This window comes from Molossus molossus, unplaced genomic scaffold (assembly GCF_014108415.1).
Source record: "Molossus molossus isolate mMolMol1 unplaced genomic scaffold, mMolMol1.p scaffold_m16_p_9, whole genome shotgun sequence".
Lineage (NCBI taxonomy): Eukaryota > Metazoa > Chordata > Mammalia > Chiroptera > Molossidae > Molossus > Molossus molossus.
Window position 1 is genome coordinate 9,690,788 of NW_023425403.1, and position 21,028 is coordinate 9,711,815.

General features: G+C 50.2%; 1 protein-coding gene across 2 annotated transcripts in view; it reads left to right on the forward strand.

Annotated features, from left to right (window-relative positions):
* WWC2 (WW and C2 domain containing 2) overlaps window positions 1-17,556 on the forward strand; it is a 174,584-nt gene extending 157,028 nt beyond the window's left edge. For both annotated transcript variants that reach the window (XM_036250517.1, XM_036250518.1), the window contains exons 22-23: window positions 14,137-14,264; window positions 17,378-17,556. In XM_036250517.1, coding sequence (XP_036106410.1) covers window positions 14,137-14,264; window positions 17,378-17,444 — 195 coding nt within the window. In that variant the 3' untranslated portion in view covers window positions 17,445-17,556. The remainder of the gene's footprint in view (window positions 1-14,136; window positions 14,265-17,377) is intronic.
* Window positions 17,557-21,028: the final 3,472 nt, after the last annotated feature.

Below are 21,028 nucleotides of genomic sequence, written 5' to 3' on the forward strand. Positions count from 1 at the left end.
GTCGTGGACGTGATGCTCGTTTCGATGCTCCCGAGTTTTCGGTTCTTGGTTACCGTCGGCGAAGGCCCCTCACGCACCCTCTCGCCTCCCGCCGCGCACATGGCCTTGCAGGATAGGCAGCAGTCACCGACTTCACAATGGGGTTTTTAAAGGAGTATTTCCATTCTTCTGCCTCCTAAATATGGCCAAAAATTTCAAGACGCTGCACATTGATGACATTAATTTGTCCTCTCAAGATTAGAATTCACATTTTAGTATGGGGCATGTGTAATGTACAAATAGAATTTCCCACATAGCTGCAATATTACAAATAACAAACAAATTTTTTTCAACCCTTTTGGATGGAAATCTGAAATAGATTAGTCACTTCCTTAAACTAGTAGAAACTCTTGCCCATAATAGAAGCTTCTCTTTTTGGCCCAAAGTTATTTTTAATCATACAGTGTATGGTACTTCAGGGGAACTTTGAGTCATTTCACTGACTAGCTACTAATTCTAGATGGAACTCAGGAACTTAACATGTGAACTTCAGCAGTCAAGCTGATGCCAATAATTTTTTTTCTAATTTTTATTAATTGATTTTTGTTACAGATGTTTCTCCTTTTCCCCCCCTAGACCCTCTCCTCCCCTTCCTGCTCCCTCCACACACACCCCAGCATTGTTGTCTATGTCCACTGGTTACACATACATGCATATAAGTTCTTTGGTTAATCTCATCCTTCCCCCCCCCCCACGCCCCCCTATTACGAGGTTTGTCAGTCTGAACCATACTCCTTTCTATGTCTCTGGGTCCACTTCATTCATCAGCCCACCCTGGTCATTATATTCCACAAATAAGTGAGATCACATGATACCAATAATTTTTAAAGAGAGTTTAAGACCCGGCCGGTGTGGCTCAGTGGTTGAGCATTGTCCATGCACCAAGAGGTCACTGGTTCAATTCGCGGTCAGGGCACATGCCCAGGGTGCAGTAGAGGGCATGCAGGAGGCAGCCGATCTGTCATTCAATGCATTACTCTCATCAGTGTTTCTCTCTCCCTCTCCCTTCCTCTGTCTGAAACCAATTTAAAAAAGCGTAAGGAACAAAATGTATTACATGTCTGTACTATAATCCCACCTTCACACACAATAGGATCTCAGTAAATGTCTGTTCAGTGGGGAGTTGTAGATCTTATATTTGACACTATGGTGGATAACGGAATAATTAGACACTGCCGTGCCCTTAAAGAACTTGTGGTTTGATCAAGGAGATGAGCCACCTTTCTCTTGAGGAAGAGAAATCACTTCCTGGGGAGACCAGGAGAGGCTTCATGGAGGAAGTGGCATTTAACCTGGTCTGGAAAGTGGGTACTGGAACTTGGTCCCAAGTGAGGGGTGAAGAGGCCAGCGGGCAGGGGCCCAGCGATAACAGTGTGGCTCCAGCGGAGGGCCCAGGGACAAGAGCCTGTGGACAGCAGAGCCACAGCGTGGCTGTCTCTGCAAAATGGGAGATCGCGTTAAAGGCTGAAGTGATCTACTCTTATGTTTGTGACCCTAATAGCCATCATCATCATTTTCACTCTCTTGAGTCTCACCTCAACATGAGCAGTAATTTCAAATTCTTGGTTGACACTGACCAACTTGAATATCATGAAGAAGCATGACCGTCTTTTGACTCTTATGGGTCAAAGGATTTCAAAGATTAGAGTTTTACAACTATAGATAAAGCAGAACTTGACATCTTTAGGGTTTTTTTGGTTGTTTCTTTGTTTTTAATTTTTCCTAATATGAAATTCTGGGATTCTGTGTATGCATAATTATAAAAACTTGGGACTTTTGTTTCATTTAATATCACATTGGTAAGGGTCATCCACAAACTGCTTGTTGTGTAGGTCTCTCTGGCTAATCTAATCAAAGATAGCTAATGTCCACTGCATAGAGACAAGCTCAATAAAGTGAAAACTTTGTTCTTTGAGGAAAAAAAAACTAAAAATGAACAAAGCTGACAGAAGAGAAGATACAAAAAAAATTATCAAAGTAAAGAGGGGCAGAACTACAGGTCAACTTGAAATTTAAAGAATATTTGAATACTATCAAAAAGATATGCCCGTGCCCTGATTGGTTTGGCTCAGTGGTGAGAGTGTCGGCCTGCAGACCAAAGAGTCCTGGGTTAGATTCCGGTCAAGGGCACATACCTCCATTGTGGTTTGGTCCCGGAACTGGTTGGGGTCGTGTGGGAGGCAACCAGCCAGTGTGTCTCTCTCTCTCCTCCACCCCTTCTCTCTCCCTCCCTCCTTCCCTCACACTCTATCTGAAGATAAATGGAAAAATATCCTTGGGCGAGGATTGAAAAACATATATATATGCCCACTTCTTGGCTGTTGCAAACAACCCTGCCGTAGTATTTGTGGAAAGAACAAAATAAATGAACAAACAAACTGAAATAGACTTATAGACACAGAGAACAGACTGATGGTTATATCAGTTGTCAGAGGGGAGCGGTGTTGAGGGACCAGATAAAAATGGCGAAGGGATTGAGAAGTAGATAGGAAGTTACAAAATAGTCACAGGATGTAAAGTACAGCGTGGGGAATATACAATAATTTTGTAATAACTATATATTGTGCCAGGTGGGTACTGGAAATATTGGCGGGAACACTATGGAAAGTGTATGATTATCTAACCACTATGCTGTACACCTGAAATAGTGCAAAATAATATTGAATGTAAACTGTTATTGAAAAATAAAATTTAAAAAAGATAAGCCCACAATTTGGAAAAATATCTAGGAAAATATACTCCAACTGATGAAAGAAGGGGGGGAAAATCTAAAATCCAATACCTTTTTCCCCCTATACTGCTTAAGGAAATGAGAGCAGAGACTAATAATCTCTCCCCAGAGAAAACAGAAGGTCTAGATGTCTTATATGTAAGTTCCACCAAACTTTCGAAGAGCAGATTCTCTCCGTTTTATACAAATGCTACCAGACACTAGAAAAAGAGAGAACACATCACAACGCATTCTGTGTGACCATCATCCCTAACACCGAAACTAGACAACGACCTTATCAAAAGAAAAATCACAGGTGGTCAGTTCCGTTTATGAAGATAAATGCAAACATCTGAACTAAAACATTAGTAAGTAGAATCCAGTAATACACTTGGAAGATACTACACTTTGTGTTGAATTGCGTGAGGATTTTTTAATATTAGAAAAATCTATTCGTATAATTAATTTTTTTAACACATTAAGAAGAAGACCCGTTTGATCAACTCAACAGATGCAGGAAAAATATCGATAAGAGTCAGTAGTCATTCACGTTGAAGCTGTGAGCAAGTTAAGAAGACGAGAATTTCTTTAACCCGATGAAGAGGAGGGGAAGCAGATGTGGTCCGGAAGAGGTGAGCACTGGAATTGTTCTTTTAAAAATCAGGCGCAAGACACTCAACTCTGTTCACTGCTGAAATACTAGGAATTCTCGCCGACGGTAAGAAAAAAGTAGAAACAGAGGTTGGAAAGGAGATACAAAAGGCAGTGACCATTTGCCGATAACACGATTATGTCCATTAGAAAATCTGCATGTTATTACAAAGAATAAGAGTTTAGCAAGATGTGTACATAGAAGAATCATATCTAAAGAACTCTGTGGCGTTGCTCTCCACTAACCAGAAACAACTGGTCAGTTTAAGTAAGATGTTATTTATAACAGTGTCAAAGAACAAATTGAACCAAACGTGCAGTACAACATAGGGAAAATCACAGTGCCGTGAGGAGAAATGTGGGAACCCCTAAACTCCTGCAGCACCCCGCCTCCACGGGGAGGTCGGCGCACCTTCTCTGTGACAGGGCCGCAGTGAGCGGGCCCCGCGGCCACTGCTCACGCCTGCAGGGAGCAGACGCAGCCAGAGCGCCGTGAAGTCACGGCTGTGCTCTCGTGAAACTAGGCAGACAGACGGCAGGCTCCTTTGCCAGCCCTCAGCGTAGGGGAAGAATCAGTGTTGTGGGGATGCTCATTTCTCCCTGAAGGGTGGCCCGGCGTCTGCAGTTCCAAGCAGGAGGCCCGCGTGGTTTTCGTGGAACTGCAGAACCAAGAACACCCGTGGGGAAGAAAGCCAGGGAGGGACCTGGCTGCAGGGAGTCGGCGTTTGTGAAGCTGCTGAGGCAGATGCACAGTGGAGCTGGCGGGAGAGTCGAGAGACGGGTCAAGGGCACAAGCAGGGAGCCAGAGAGGACGCCTGGCCGGCAGAGCGATGCTCTGTGACGGGGACAGCCTGTCAGCCGGCGACTGAAGGAGGGACCGCTGGACCAGTGAAGCTGGGAAGAGATGGCACTGGATCCCCGCCTCTGGTACGGACATCAACTCCAGGTAGGTTCCGTGTCAGAAGTAGAGGTCGGAGCCTCACAGGAGCAAGTGTGGGAGGCATAGTCCTGTTTGGGTTTCGGCGGCTCCAGCGCCTGGTCTGCTCCTTCCTGGTTGGAGAGAAGGGCGGGGCTGGGAGAGCCTTGGGCATCTAAGGGAGGCGGGGACCCTGGGGGTTCCGAAGATGAGCTCTTCAGGAAGCCTTGTGGTGCTGTGTGTGACATCCACCAGAGGGGGGGCTCCTCCAGGTCCCAGGGTTAGTTTCCACAAATGCAGTGCGAGGAGCTCGGGCCAGACCCAAGCTCACGTCTAACACCGAGGGGAAGCAACAGGACTGAGACGGCCTTTCAAAGGGGAAAGTATCATAAGGATACTGTTGTCCTAAGTGGCATTTTTAATCTTTCGCTGTAGAATTCTGCTAAGGTTTTTGCTGGTGTTGACGGATCATGTGAGGTTTGAAGTTTTTAGGGTGCTGCTTATTTTCATTCTCCATTGAAGACGTCCTTCACCCCAGAAGGTGGAAAGCGGAAGGAGTGTAGAAGCCAGCAGCCCGGGAGGTAGCTCTCAGGCCCACGCAGGCACGCTGCTCAGAGCTGGCGTGGACACTGATGTCCATGCACACTGTTCGTTTCCACCGTTTGTCCTCATTGAGCCAGTCGAGAATGTGTGTGCGCGCTCAGCTGCAGAAAATTCCAGGAGGGGTTTCCTGGGGAAACTGGTTCCCTGTGAAGAAGAGGAGCCTCTCGATGCAACCCCCCCTCCCCATCCCAGAGAGCCTTCCTCCCGCCTGCGCAGGCCCAGGCCAGCTCGGCTTCCTCCAGCCACAGTGCCTGGTAGTGAATCTGCCTCCTTGAAGACTAGACTGTTCATCTTGCTTACCAGACAGGACGATTTTATCAAAACTGTGCCTGCCCCTAGAATGAAGGCTTTCCCCTGGACTCGCCGGTGAAGAGAGAACGCAGCAGATAGAGCGATGAGAGGCTGGCCGGTGGGCATGGTGGTGGCCCCAGGAGAGCCGGGCACCTGCCCGCGGGGTTAAGCATAGCCACACGGTGGGCACCCTTGGTCCAGGCTGTGCCCTGGTGGGGCTCAGCTCCAGGAATACTACAGTCCAGGGATGTTACCGGACCCAGTCAGTTAGGGTTTCCCAGGGACTGTGTAACACACAGTTTGGTGCATGAGCCTCAGCTCTGACGGACTGTTCCGAAACGGGAGGTTTGTGCTGTCCGGTGCCCAGCATCCCACGTGATGGTCACAGTCATGACCTAGGAGTTAAAGGCGGTGAAAAGGAGAAAGCGTCTCGCCGCACCTCCCAGGCTACCGAGATCCCTGGCTGCCCCAGCTGGTTCTCGTACCTGTCACAGCATCCATAGTGACCGAAGTAGTCATGGGAACATCAGGCATAATATGAAGTTGACCTAAATTCTCTTTCTCTTTGAAAAGTGTCATCTCTGTCACCAGGCAACCATTTGTGTGACATGAGTGGCATTTTCCCCTTGCCCCTCTTGCAAACCCACGAGGGGTGCTGGCTGAAATCGCTGCTTGCTGCTGCCTTTCCCGGAGCCAACCGCTCCTTGGAAATGCTGCCCCAGGTGGGCAGGGCTTTGCTTTCTAAAGAACCTCAGCCCCCCAGCTCCTCTGCAGAAGCCAGGCTCCCTGGCCAGTGGAGGTGACTTCGGTGCCACCTGGGATGTGTTTTGCTCACAGAGCAGGTCTTCGTCCCCCACATAGCAACACTCACTCAGACAAGGGAACAGCTGCTTCCACCGACTCGCCCCGATACTTCTGGGCCCTGGGCTTCCCCAGTTTCATCAAGAACGCAAAGGTTCAAGGGCCAGGACCTTCTGAGTCCTGCCCGATGGGGGATGTCAGCAGGTCTTGTTCCAGCTTTGGATGTGTCCTTAGAAGAGTAACACTTAGGAATCCTTTTTCTGTGAAGCCGTCCTGTATTTTTATATTAATTTGCAGTTGTTTAGTCATTAAATGATACCTGCTTAGGCGTGATTCTGGCCTCATAGCAGGTTTCTGCTGATGGTTATAATCATCCTTACGTAAGTTGCATTGATTTTGCTTAGAAATTTGTTTCTGTCTTGATGAGGGTTTCTGATCTGTGTTACCTGATGACTCAGCACAGAGCTGGTTTCCTACTCGGGTGCTCAGCAAGGTTCCGAGGAAGAGAGCCCCGCGGGTTTCTCCTGTCACCGTGGAGCCTGACGCGTGGCCCTGCGGCCCAGGGGCAGACAGCGGGGGAGGAAGGGAGCGGCTGCATGAGCCACGGGACCAGCCCCTGGAAGCCACGCGGCTGCCCACAGACGGAGAAGGCACTGTCCACCGGTGCACAGCCCTGGGCTGGGCAGTCTCGGCACATTTTTTTATTTCAACAGGAGGACCTGTGGCAGGGGCTGGAGGCTCAGCGAGGACATGAGGGGAGACTCGAGTTGTGCCGTCAGGAGTCCCCCAGGCTCCTCAGAGAGCTGGCCCCAAGGCAGTGGGCAGGTCAAGGGAGGTTTCAGAGTGAGAGGAAGTGTTCTCAGGAAAACCCCAGCCGACCTCCGGTCAAGGTGGCGGGAAGGTAAACCCAGTGTCGCCTCCTCCCACAACCACATCCAAGTTACAGCTAAACTACAGCACAACCATCACTCAGAACTGCCTGACATCAGGCTGAATGGACGTCCTACAACTACGATATGAAAGCAGCAGCCACATCCAGACTGGTAGGCGGGCGGAGGGGATGGGCTGGCCCCACACCCACGTGTGGCGGATAAAAATCAGGAGGACACCTCGGCTGGGAAGGTCCTCCCTGAGGACTGAGGGGTCCCCTTCCCACACCAGGCATCCCGCTCAGGGTCCCAGTGCCAGGAAGAGAATCCCCATAACTTCTGTTTGTAAAACCAGCTGGAACTGAGGTTGAGGGTGGCTGAGGAGGCTGGAGCCCCAGGCAGCTCCTTAAAGGGCGCGCGCATAGACTTACTTAGACTCGGTCCCTCCAGGCTCCAGCGTGGGGGAGGCAGCTTGAAACGCACCAGAGTCATATGGGGAAGCGGCTTTCTCTTGTATAAACGTGCTGTCAGAGGCCTTTGTTCCTTTGGTGAACCCTTCCCTGGGGCAGACAGCCGCCATATCTGGGACCCCAGCAACCTGGCTCACACTGGTGACTCCCTGAGGCCCCGCGCCACCCAACTTGCAGGTCCACCCAAGCTGTTGCCACTTGCTTAACCATAGGATTGGCCTGTCTGGGATCCTGCTTCAGGTTTTTCCTAAATTCTCTCAAATGAGCAGCATCTGGTCTCAGCTAGCCCCTTACCTCTCGTTAAGTAATACATAGAAATAAACACAGGGAGGCAGCCAAAATGAGGAGACAAAGAAACAGGTCCCAAATGAAAGAACAGAACAAAACCCCAGGAAAAGAACTAAACGAAATGGAGATAAGCAACCTAACAGATGCTGAGTTCAAAACACTGCTTATAAGGATGCTCAATGAACTTAGTGGGAACCTCAGTGAACTTAGTGAGGGCCTCAAGAGCATAAAAAAGGACCAGTCAGAAATGAAGAATGCACAGTCAGAAATTAAGGAGGCACCTACTGAAATAAAGAATAATTTACATAGATTCAATAGTAGAGTAGGTAAAGCCAAGAAGCAAACCATTGATTTGGAATATAAGGAAGCAAAAAACACCCAATTGGAACAGCAAAAAGAAAAAAGAATCCAAAAAAATGAGGATAGTGTAAGGAGCCTCTGGGACAACTTTAAGCGTGCCAACATTCGCATCTTGGGAGTGCCAGAAGGAGAAGAGTGAGAACAAGAAATTGAAAACCTGTTGAAACAATAATGGCAGAAAACTTTCCTAACTTGGAGAAGGAAACAGACATACACATCCAGGAAGCACAGAGAGTCCCTAACAAGATGAACCCCAAGAGGCCCACACCAAGACACATCATCATCAAAATGCAAAAGGTTCAAGACAATCTTAAAAGTAGAAAGAGAAAAGCAGTTAGTTACCTACAAGGGAGTTTTTCCCATAAGATTGTCAGCCGATATCTCGAAAGAAACTTTGCAGGCCAGAAGGGAGTGACAAGAAATATTCAGAGTGATGAAAAGCAAGAACCTACAACCAAGATTACTCTATCCTGCAAAGCTGTCATTTAGAATTGATGGCCATATAAAGAGTTTCCCAGACAAGGAAAAGCTAAAGAAGTTCATCACCTCCAAACCGTTATTATATGAAATGTTGAAGGGTCTTCTTGAAGAAAAAGATAAAAAATATGAACAAACAAAATGGCAACGAATACATATCTATCAACAATTGAATCTACAAACAAAATGAACAAGCAGAACAGAAACATTGTCACAGATACAGAGAAATTGTTGGTTGTCAGATGGAAGGGGGGTTGGGAGAATGAGTGCAAAAGGTGAAGGGATTAAGAAGTACAAATTGGTGGTTAGACTGACAAACCTGGAAGGGAAGTGGATTGGGGAGTGGGAAGAAATAAACCAAAGAACTTAATATGCATATATGCATAACCAATGGGCACAGACAGCAGTGTGGGGAAAGGCAGGAGGGGGGCGGGAATGGGGAGGAGGGGGTCAGTGGGGGAAAAATGAGGAGCATCTGTAATACATTCAACAATAAAGATAAGTTAAAAAAAAAGAAGAAAACTCTAGCCAAACTAAACATGAAGACAGATGTAACTAAATAAGTAAGGGTCATTACAGCCTGAGGTATTTGCCTTAGTCTGTGTCCCGCTGTTGACCTAAACCATCACTGTGACCACCACATGCGGATGTTATTAACAGTCCAGCACGAAACTCCCATGTTAGGGGACTTGCGACCACGTACAAAATGCTGTCTTTTTTTCACAACACGAGGCCAGAACTCTCGCTAGCCCAGTGATGCCCACGCTGGAGGCCCTTGTTCGGGGTCTAGGTGAAAAGGAAGGGGGTATAACCCAGAGACTGGGAGCCAGCTCCCCGCCGTTTCTGCCAGCATCTCGCCATTACCCTTCCCCGTCCTGTTCCTTCACAGCTCCTTCCTCCTTCTTAGCAAATAAACAGTAATGCAATAAAAACAAACCAGCCTTTAAAAACGCTGTAAAAAGTGTGCACATCTGCGCCTTCCTGTCGTGCTCAAGTAGGATGTTATTTACGGCCTAGAATAAGAGGTTTGGATCAGATGGCCACCAAGCGCGCTTCTGGTTGTCAAGTTCTGCGGCCTGTTGGAGAGCAGACCGGATGCGTTCAGTATAGGTGAGGTCCGGGCTGACGTGTGGACCTTGAAGGCTGCACGGCCCAAGGAACCGAACCTCCGGGGCAGGTGGAGTGCTTTGATATTCTGAGTCCCAGGGGAGAGGAGATGCCTCCAGCTATCCCACAGGTGTCACAGTTCAGTTTGACGCAGGTGACGCAGGGCAGGTCTTTATCGACCTGTAGGAAGCACCAAGCCACTGCCCCTCCGTCTTTGTTCCCTTCGGCCTGGTGGCCCCGTGGCATAGGCAACGGGGAAGAAAAGGCTTGAAAAACAAGGTGCATTTGTACTGTTTTAAAAACAGTCGATTTCCCTGAGTACAGATGTCTTTATCTTTATTTTTGCCAACTTTGTATATACGTATAGGCTATTGGAGTTCCTGCTTTACTTTGTCACCTCTGAAGTGTGTGACAGCCAGCTCTGGGAAAATGGGGATGGCTTCACTGTGCATCTTCACGGTGGTCACAGGAGTTGCTGATGACCGTTGACTTCGCTCTCCGCTGGTCTTCATTTCCACACTCCCTTCCCCGTGCACATGCGGACGCCCAGCCCGCACTCCGGGTGGCCCTCCGTCCCCCGTGAATCTGTGAGATTTTCAGGAGGATGCTCAAAAAATGCCTCACGGCGAGCAGAGAGCCTGCCAATTGCCACAAACAATAGAAAATTCCCAGAAAAGCAGTTTAGTGAAGCCAGCGGCGCATCCTGGATTTGCCTCCCTGTTGGGGGGGCTGTCAGGTGTCTGGGTCACATCCCATAACCCTGCCCCTTGGTGGCTGAATGTCTTTTTTGTAGCTGGAATTAAAATGGAGTCAGAGTGAGTGTCCTCGTGTGCTGTCCAAGCCCCAGGGACGCAGAGGGAGCTGGAGGGCTGTCAGCGGGACCGGGCCGTGTTCCTTCTCTCTTGGCTTCCTAATGTCACAGAGAATCGCCGGGCCCTTCGGCAGGGCAGGCCGCTGGCACAAGCTGAAGGCTGGTCGCACTCTCCCCGATCCTCGGGACCCAGGCTGCCCTTCGTGACTGGTTGGGTGGGAGGGGAGAGGTGTGTCCGGCCAGGCTGGAGTGTTCCCAAGGAGCCGACAAGGCCGAACCTCCTGTTTCTTCCTGAGCGTACCTCCCCTTCAAAACACCTGAGTTCTGGGATGCTGCACTTCTTTTAAAACTTAATACAGATGTTAACCTTTTTAAAAGTTGGAATCTGCTAAGAAAACGAGTACATCAAAGATAATAATAGACCTCGTTCAGTAAAATACCACTGCCTGCAGTGAGCTGTTCATCGATGAGTTGACTGCTATTGATGATTAACGACGGACAGACACTAGGATGTATTGCATCACTCGGGTTTTTGGAGAAAGATAGAGGCACAGACATAAGTATTAACACAGAGACCAGTGTAGGCGTCAGTGAAGCATCTTCTCGGTCATCAGGAGGACGGTCTCCCCGTGTCCCACGGTCAGTCTTGTTGGGCAGCAAACAGCCAAGTTTCGAAGTGATTCTATAGTCACCACAAAAATGCTGGCCGTTGAAAATATCAGTGGCCATGAGACCGTATCAGTGCTTCCCAGGGGACACAGACCACCACGGTGTCGTTCATGTGGAAGAGACAAACGACTGGGTGGATCCCTGGGGCCTGTTGTATATCTGGTCTGATAAAGTACACTTTGTTGGGGCAACTGGGTCAGATTTTCTTACCTGAGTATATCCAGCACATACCTTCCTTCTCTGGCTTGTGCTGATCTGTCCATTGTTCAAGTCAATAAGCAGATGGCCAGTTTAAGATTGGTTGGTCTCCCTAGCCTCTGTGGCTCAGTTAGAGGTTGTCCTGTACACTTAAAGGTCGTGGGTTCGATTCCCGGTCAGGGCACATATCTAGGTTGCAGGTTCAGTCCCTGTTGGGGCACATATGAGGGGAATTTGATTGCGCTCTCTCTCTCTCTCTCTCTCTCTCTCTCTCTCTCTACCTCTATCACCCCCCCTTCTTCTCTCTAAAATCAATAAACATTTCCTTGGGTGAGTATTGAAAAATATTTTTTAAAAAAGAATGGTTTGGTCCTAAGGTAGCAGGTATTAGAATGGCACAGTACTTCAGTGTAGTTAGTGATGTGCTCATTGGATGTTCATGACATGGCAGAAATAATTTCTTTGTGTTCGCTAAGTCAGTAGTTCCTTACCTGTGACCTAGCGAAAAACCATCCATTTACTAAATACAAGACTTCACAAGGGAAACAAAACATCACATTTGTCCCTTTTGGTTTAAGTTACATAAATTCAGAGACTGTAAGCGACAGCTAACTATCTCATCAATTACCAAATAGTCGAGAGAATTGTTACTTGACATGTATAGACCCCTTTTCTACCGAAAATCTTTCAAAACAGGGAGAGGAAGGGGGCAGACAAAGTCCTGATGGTGATAAAAGCAGAGGCCCCTGCCGGGGATGATCATGCCGAAGTCGGGGGGACGCCCTGTGGCAGGGCGCTTGGCCCTCCGTGGAGCGGCGCCTTCAGACGTCATGCACAGTGGAGGGAAGTGGTTGTCTGAACAGTCAGTGTCCCTGTCGGGCAGACAGTGAGACCTCGTAAGCAGGTGCGCTGGCTTTGGTGTGTGTTTGCAAAGCTGCTGTAAGAACAGGAATTCTGGGCGAAATGTTGGATGCTGGTTCTGGGTAACTTTCCTCTTCACTCTCCCTCCTAGTTCTAACCAGGGGCACTGGGGAAACAGTGACCCCAGCATCGCTCTGGAAGCTTCCGTGCTGTGACTCTCACCTGCTACTCTACTCTCTGCCGGATGCTCTGGGACGTGGTTTCTTACCATCTGCATCCCGGGGCCTTTGGTCTGTTTTCTCTCCTGTTCACAGCTCTACCCCTGGCTCCCGGGACAGTGCCTGGCATGTCGTTTGTGTGTGTTTTTAATTCTCACCCGAGGATATTTTTCCACTTATCTTCAGATAGAGTGTGAGGGAGAGAGAGAGAGAGACATCGATGTGAGAGCCACATCAACTGGTTGCCTCCCGCACGACCCCGACCAGGGCTGGGGACCGAACCACAACCAAGGTACGTGCCCTTGACTGGAATCGAACCTTTGACTCCTTGGTCTGTGGATAGACACTCCAACCGATGAGCCAGACTGGTCAGGGTTGGCTTATGGTTTTTTTTAAACTAATAGCTAAACACTAAAATCATGGATTTAATGATGTGTTTGGGTACTGCTCTGAGTACTTTATGTATATTAACTAATTTAAACTACAACAACCTTTTGAAACAAGTACTTATTCCCAGTTTACAGATGAGGAAGTTATGGCATAGGATGGCAAGCAGCCTGGCAAAATTCACCTAGCTGGTGAATGCCAGAGACGGACTGGGACCCCAGGCAGGAAGGCCCCAGAGCGTGTGTGCTCTTCACGAACGTGTGCCGCCTTTCTTCAGAAGGAAGACCACCAACACGTACTTGTTGGTTGGAAGAATAAAAGGGAACAGTCAACATAGTATTTATTTTTTAATTTATTTTATTTATTTATTTATCCTCACCTGAGGCCATTTTTCCATTTTTGTTCAGATAGAGTGGGAGGGAAAGAGAGGGAGGGAAACATCGATGTGAAAGGGACACATCGAGTGGCTGCCCCCTGCACGACCAACCAGGGCCAGGGACAAACTGCAACCGAGGTACATGCCCTTAGCGGGAACCGAACCCAGGCCTCTCTGGACCACGGGCCAACACTCCAACCGCTGAGCCAAACTGGCCAGGGCTCAACATAGTATCTATTATTCTACATTTATTTTTAAATGCATTCATGTAAAATACCTGACTCCATAGACAATAGCCCAGATAACAAATCATGATGAACTCACACCGTGGAATATTATACGGCAGTGAGTACACCAGGTTACACCTACATGCGCTGGTGCGTGAGATTCTCACGAGCACAACGCTGAGCAGAAGTCAGGCCCTGAAGAGTACCTGCTGCATTTCTGTAGACAGAAGAAGCCAAAGTGGCCCTGCTGTTGGGGGCAGGTGCTGGTAACGCCTGGGCTGATCACTGAAGGGGGCCTGGGGGTGCAAGAGTTGGGGGTGTTCCATTTCTTCATCTGGTGCTGGTGACCTGGGTGTGTTCAGTCTGTACAAGTTCTCCGAGCTATACATTTATGTGTACTTTTTTTGGTATGTAAATTCTGTGTCAATGAACAGCTTTGTAAATGACTAAGATAGATAGAAAAAAGGGTTGAAAAGATGAATAAGGGGTTGAAAGTGTGTTCGCCAAAATGTTAGCAGTAGGCATTTCTAGAACACAGTGCTCTCAGATTCTAGTTTTCTTTTGAGGGTTCTAAGGTTTTCCAGGTGTACTGAACGGATCACACGCTGCCTGAGTAATAAGGTACTTGCGGTGGGATCCCGTAAACGAGCCCGTGCCAGCCCCGTTGTGGCTCAGCCCGAGAGTGGCACGGCGTGTCCCGATGGTGACACTGAGGCTGCCCTCCTGTTTGCCGTCTTTGAGGGCACCTAGCATGTCCGGGCATTTCTAATTCGTGTGCTTTGGGTTTTGTTCTTATTTCCTGGCCAGGCTGAGCAGTCCAAAGAAGAACAGAAGCAAGGTTTGAATGCGGAGAAATTGATGCGGCAGGTCTCCAAGGATGTGTGTCGGCTGCGGGAGCAGAGCCGGAAGGTGCCTCGGCAGGTGCAGTCCTTCAGGTAAGCGGCCCCGCCCGGGTCACCGCTGGGTTGGAACTCACCTCAGAGTGCGCGGGCCGCTAGTATCAGGGTGCAGACACCCAACCCTTCCCTCCCAGACGGGACCAATAGCTTTCCGTGAGCCCCTTGCTGGGGGCACAGACTCCACGGGCAGCTGCCTGGCTCCTGAGGACCCAGGTGTCCCCGCTCGTAGAAGCAGTTACCGCATCTCATGGACACATCTCGAGGCAAAATACAAAAACGTACAGAAGGCATTTACGTCAGGGTTTTCCTGTTCACTCATTCGACAGCCATTCCTCGGGTGCCACCGTAAGCCACGGCCACACTGGGCCCTCAGGTGACAGGGCTGGGGTGGGCAGAAGCCAGCAGAGGTCCTGCGAGGTGGTGCTTGGACCGTGGCAGGGGCGTGGGCAGGTCTTTCAGGCCTCGGGTGGTGGGCCGGAGAAGGGCCTCAGGGCAGGAGGACCGGCACAGACAGGCACCAAAGGACAGGCCCAGCTTCGGGTCGGGCGCCAGCGGCTGAGCCTGTGGGCAGGCGGGGCTCAGGCCACACAGCCTGGCGTGCCACGTGCCGCCGGCGCTCGCCTGGGGGTGTAGGTGGGGAGGGAGCCGGCAGGGTCTCCAAGCACAAGAGCACGTGAAGGGGATAGATTTTGTGCGGGGTGACACGGAGGGTGTGGCCGAGGTGGGCCGTGCAGCACTGGGACAGGAGGCCAGCTTGGGGTGGGGCGCGAGGGCGGGCGAGCGCGGGGGACCGAGGTGCTGGAGGAGCAGCGGGCCATCGCGAGGACAGCGAGCTCCGCCTTAGGACAGCCCAGGCAGCTGTGGCCAGTGGGCAAGTAGAAGTCCAGACCCAAAGCCAGGAGTAAGGTCAGGATGGGAGATGAAGATGGGGGTCTTCGTCTCACACGTGGCGGTTCCGTCAGTGTGAACAGTCAGACATCCCAGAAGATGAGAAAAGGCAGCCAGGACAGGAGGCCCTGTGGGTGTCCACCGCTGACCGGGACACGTAACCGAAAAGCTGTGGGAGGAAGGGCCGAGAGGTCCAAGGAGACCGGGAGAGAATGTGGTCCTGGGGCTGGAGGGCTGGGGGCTGCAGGTTCTGACGATGCACCAGGAAAGCAGAGGACCGAAAATCACCACCCCCCCAACTGGGTGGTCAGGAGCCATTGGTGCCACCCGTGGCCATTTCAGATGAGTGAGAGGAGGCACCAGAAAGGGTTTTGTTTTACTGGTTGGTTGTCGGTTTGGATGCGCGTGTGTGTGTGTGTGTGTGTGTCACATGGAGGAGTCTGTAGAATGCTGTTAGTCTGGAGGAGATGTGGGACAGATGGGGAGGTGTGGGGACAGACGGGGAGGTGTGGGGACAGACCGGAAGAAGTGGGGATGGGGAGGGGTGGGACAGACGGGGAGGGGTGGGGACAGACGGGAAGAAGTAGGGACAGACGGGGAGGAGTGGGGACAGACCAGGAGGGGTGGGGCAGACGAGGAGGAGTGGGACAGATGGGGAGGGGTGGGGACAGACGGGAAGAAGTAGGGACAGACGGGGAGGGGTGGGGACAGACGGGAAGAAGTGGGGACAGGTGGGGAGGGGTGGGGACAGACGGGGAGGAGTGGGGACAGAGGAGGAGATGCCGGCCTGGGTGCCAGGAGCCCGAGGAAGGAGCTGGAGGTCGGTGCCGACTGAGTGAGCCCAGGATGGAGGGAAGGAAGTGGAGGCATCGTGGGCTTCAGACTGAACAGGGGAGCTCACAGTGAAGAGCCCGGCCTCCCCTGCTGTCACGAGGCTGCAGCTCCCTCTGGTGACAGAGAAAGCTGCTCCTTGGGTTCACTCCCCTGTGAGAGGAATCCCGTCCCCTCTGGTGCTGTGAGCTGAGGCACGCAAGTCCAGTGTGGCACGCCCCCAGCTGCCTGCTAAAACCCAAAATATTTAGAGACACCCCCATGCCCCTGAGCACACAACCCGGTTCCATCCCAGGCCGGTGGTAAGGATGAGTGGGCGGGGCCGGCCGGGTGGTGAGAATGGGGAGCGCAGGTCTGGCCTGTGGGCGACTCTCCCAGCTGTTTACGTCCCTTGGAACCAAGAGCCCAGTGCCCCCTGGCTTTCTGGTATGTCAGGGGAAGTGAGAAATCAGGAATTTGATGTGCATTTAAATGACACCGAGTGAGCCACAGAAACCCATTTGCGGTAAGTGGTCCAGCAGGGGTCCCCAGTTTTCTGCCCTGCCCTCCTGGTCTTCAGTGACATCACGACCACACCCATGTGCCTTTTTTAATTCTTATTTTTATCCCTCCCGGAATTGAACAAATCACAAGGGCACTACACCACAAAAACAACTCTCGTTTCGATCCCCGTCATTCTTCCACTCTTCCTTTTCTCTGTCTCTTCCCGGGTCTGTCCACCTCAGCTCCTGGTTCTGGCCCGCACTGCCTCCCCGGCTAGACGGTCACGTTCTCAGGTGGGTCAGCACGTGCTCTCGGCTGACAGCGTGTCCCCGTTTGAGACACGTGCCCAGTACTGGTGTGTCGATGGGCTCGTATCTCTGAGGTGAAGATTCTGTAGGGAAAGTGGACACACTGGCCCTGTCGCTGGTAACTACGATCCTGAGCCCTTACTGTCGAACCCTCCCCCACCTCCGGAAACCCTTCAGTCACTCACCTGCAGCTTCTCCCTTCCCCCGGGTCTGCTCCTCCCTTCATCTGGTCATTGCTCCTCAGCGCCCAGTCCTGGTCCTGATGTTCGAGTTTCCCCGTGTCACGTAACTTTCTGTGAGGTCCCTGACTTTCCTAGGGTTTCAGCCCTCCTGGGTCCTCTCCTGCCTGGGTTAGAAACGCCCTCCCTGGGCTGACCCCTGCTGGTTTACCTGATGGCCTAATGCTGGGACTGCAGCAAGGGGCACCGTCACTGCCGTGGTCTGTGGGTGGCCGACACGAGCCAGAGTCTCCTTTGCCTCTGCTGTGAAGGGCAGAGGCCCCTGATTTAAGTGGGGTTCTCTCTCAGCACAGAGCTCCTGTCGGGGCTCGCGGGGCACTCCAGGGGTCGGGGACTATCCCCGTGGTCGCGGGGTGTTTTCGACATCGCAGTGAAGTGGGTTCCTTCCCCCCGACGCCAGGGAGAAGATCGCCTACTTCACCCGAGCGAGGATAAGCATCCCGACCCTGCCGGCTGACGACGTGTGAGCCCCCGGGAGAAGCGGGCTCTCCCCTGGTCGCTCTTAGGGAGGAAGACTGGACATCGGGTTTGGGGGTGGGGTGTACTATAACTGTCAACTCTTAAAGAGCTTTTATTTCACATTGGAATTTCGACATGTTAATTTGTAAAGTACCTTGAATGTAATTCTTATACAAAAAAGCAACAACAAGAGTCAGGTAACCAACGGGATAGCCCGGCACACAGATGTACAGTATGTGTGTACTGCCCGTGGGCTTCATTTTGTAGACACGGGGTCGAGGCAGGACCCGGGGTGTGTCCGGTTGGACAGACTGTTGCGAGAGAACCGCAGCGGGGCTTTGCCTCTCCCGTTTCCCTGAGCGAGCGGCACTGGCACGGCCCACGGGGTGCCCTGGACCGGGAGCGGGGGACCCACGGGGTGCCCTGGACCGGGAGCGGGGGACCCACGGGGTGCCCTGGACCGGGAGCGGGGGACCCACGGGGTGCCCTGGACCGGGAGCGGGGGACCCACGGGGTGCCCTGGACCGGGAGCGGGGGACCCACGGGGTGCCCTGGACCGGGAGCAGGGGGGCCCACGGGGTGCCCGGGAGCGGGGGCGGGCCCACAGGGTGTCCTGGACCGGGAGCAGGGGGGCCCACGGGGTGCCCTGGACCGGGAGCGGGGGGGGGGCCCACGGGCTGCCCTGGACCGGGAGCGGGGGACCCACGGGGTGTCCTGGACCGGAGCGGGGGGCCACAGGGTGTTCAGGAGCGGGGGGCCCCACGGGGTGCCCTGGACCAAGAGTGGGGGGACCCACGGGGTGTCCTGGACCAGGAGCGGGGGCGGGCCCACAGGGTGCCCTGGACCAGGAGCGGGGGGACCCACGGGGGGCCCTGGACCGGGAGCGGGGGGCCCACGGGGTGCCCTGGACCAGGAGTGGGGGGCCCACGGGGTGCCCTGGACCGGGAGCAGGGGGCCCACGGGGTGTTCTGGACGAGCAGCCCTTGCCCTAGGCGCCAGCGATAGCCTTCGCCCCTCGCAGAGCCCAGGTCCCCTGAGGCAGCTGCTGCGTTCACTACCGTCACCTGTGTTGGAACAACAGTTTATTTTTTCTCCTTTTTTGTTTGTCTAAAGAAAACAAAAACAAAATGCTGATTTCAAGCACCTAGGAATGCAAACGAGAGAGTATCTGGGCACTGGGACCAGCGGGTGACAAGGGTGACCCGCGTTCCACTGGGACCCGCCCGCTCGGCCCGCGTGGGCTCAGCGCTCAGCGTGAGTCCGGCCCGCACAGTGACGTTTTGTCCGAGGTGAGGGCGGCGGCCCCACGCTCAGGACAGGCGTCTGATGACCTGGAGGGAACGCACCAGCCCTCGGTGAAACCAGGGACAGAGGAAGGTATCTTGATCGAATCAAAGTTGCCAAAAAATTTTTTAATCCTTTATTAAACATATTTGTAACATTTAGTAGCTGTTACTTTGCAGTTCTCATTTGGGGGATTCTACCTGTAATTTGTGGTAAGGAGTTGGGAGGCAAAGAGGAAGGTGTGCCCGGGGAGAGTATTAATTCGAAGTACAGGCTAAGACACAAAAGCCATTGCAGATGGACACGCTCAGGGCTGTGGCCTGGCTACCTGTCCTGTCTTCCAGGGTAGAACTTGAGCTTCCCCAACCCAAGTGCTTCCTAAAAGAAACCCGTCTAGCTCAACCAGCATAAAGGCTTTTAAAATAAATAGTTTTATGCAATTTAAATAATACTTATTACTCTATAATACTGGGAGAGGTCATTTTTGGTAAGCCATCTTTATAACAAACTAATTTTTTTTTTTTTAGAAATGCAAAAATTAGCCCTGGCCGGTTTGGCTCAGCGGTTGGAGCATCGGCCTGCGGACCAGAGAGTCCCAGGTTCGGTTCCTGCTAGGGACACATACCAAAAAAAAAAAAGGAAATGCAAAAATCATCTTAAAGGAATGGGCCCCTTTAAAAACACACACAGAAGTTCTGTTTCTAAGTTAGAATCCTCATTAGCGAGAATTATTTTCTTGAAAGTAACTACACATATTTAAGAAAGTTCATTTTATCAGAATCAAAATTCAAATGAAACAGTGTCTGAGCCTAGAACTTTATTTTCTTCTGAGTGTCCCGCATTTATACGCAAATGTCTTTGACACTATAACTGGACGTGACATTACTCTGAGCAGGACCAGCCTTGTGGATTGACTGAGCACAGTCCTTTGGGCTGTCTAGTTCATTCCATCAGATGACTGCGGAAAACTAGAAAAAGAATACCATTCATCCTCGTCAAGGTCAAATGTGAAAGACAGAAGTTTATTTAATGTAGAGTGAAATGAAGGTCAGCTATTTTCAGCTTCTTAGTTTGACCATGAAAATGTTTATAGAATTATGTGTAGTTGTACCGTACGATTTTATTTTCTTCATTTATTTATTTACGGTCTTATTTATGTTCTGTTTAATATATAGTTCGGTTCTGGCCATTTTAAATGTTTGACATAGAAGAGGCTATATTGGAATATTTACAGCTTTATAAATCTTCATCAGATTAGTTGCTAGCTTTTTGTGATACAAAAAGTTTCAGACAAGTATAAAAGAATAAAATCTGTCTCAGGCTGGTAATTAACAGTTGTGACCAAGATTGCTTTCAGTTTTATTTTACAAAATTTGTTCATTTCTAACATGAGAGAGAAATGTATTTTAATATAATCCTTTTCCACACTTTAAAAATCAGCAATAGTGTTATGTATTTATAGGCAGCTTTTAATAATCCTGTCATATTTGTACTAACCCAAATGATTCGCAGTGACAAACATTTTAATAACTTGATTACAAAACCATATGGACAATATGAATTTTAATATTATAAATGCTATTTTTTAAAAGTAGAATTTATTCTGCACAGGGTAAAAAGAATGTAATATTTAGTTCTCAAGTTTGAATTATCACTATGTTACTACAATTTTGTATATCAGAATCTAAGTGTTCCAGGTACAAAGAGCATATTGCTAGCCAAATGAACAAAGTTTAGCTGAATCTCTGTCACATGCAAATCAACTAAATTTAAAATCTTTTTTTTTTTTTTGCTATTACTTTATCTATATTGTATTGAATATCAAAAGCTCAGGACTGAACTAAATATTTAATCAGGTTAAATTCTGAATATGTTTGTTTTAATTTGTCTTGTTTGTAAAAGTGTGCAAATACATCACATAGGTTAAGTGGTTTCTGCACTTTTCATGTGTTTGTGGGTGGGAAAAAGTTCAGTGGTTTGTTTTTGTTTTGTTTTTTTCCAACAAAGATACATATTACCTAAGACTTTATTTGTGTCATTTGTTCAGGTAATTTCCCTGATTGGCTCAAACACAAGAGTTTGCTTGAACCATGTACCGAGCAAATATAAAATCTTTCATGAAGAATTCCCCAAGCCAGCAATCTGTTGTGAATACTTCTTGGTTGGATATTTATTGCTGATTTTTTTCTTACGGCAGAATATTTTTACTGTGCAAGTAAAACACAGGCTCCAGAATATGAACTCAGCCAGCGCCCCCTACCCTGCAGTGTCTCTGCAACCTGGGCCAGGGTGCCCGGGAGGTTCTCTG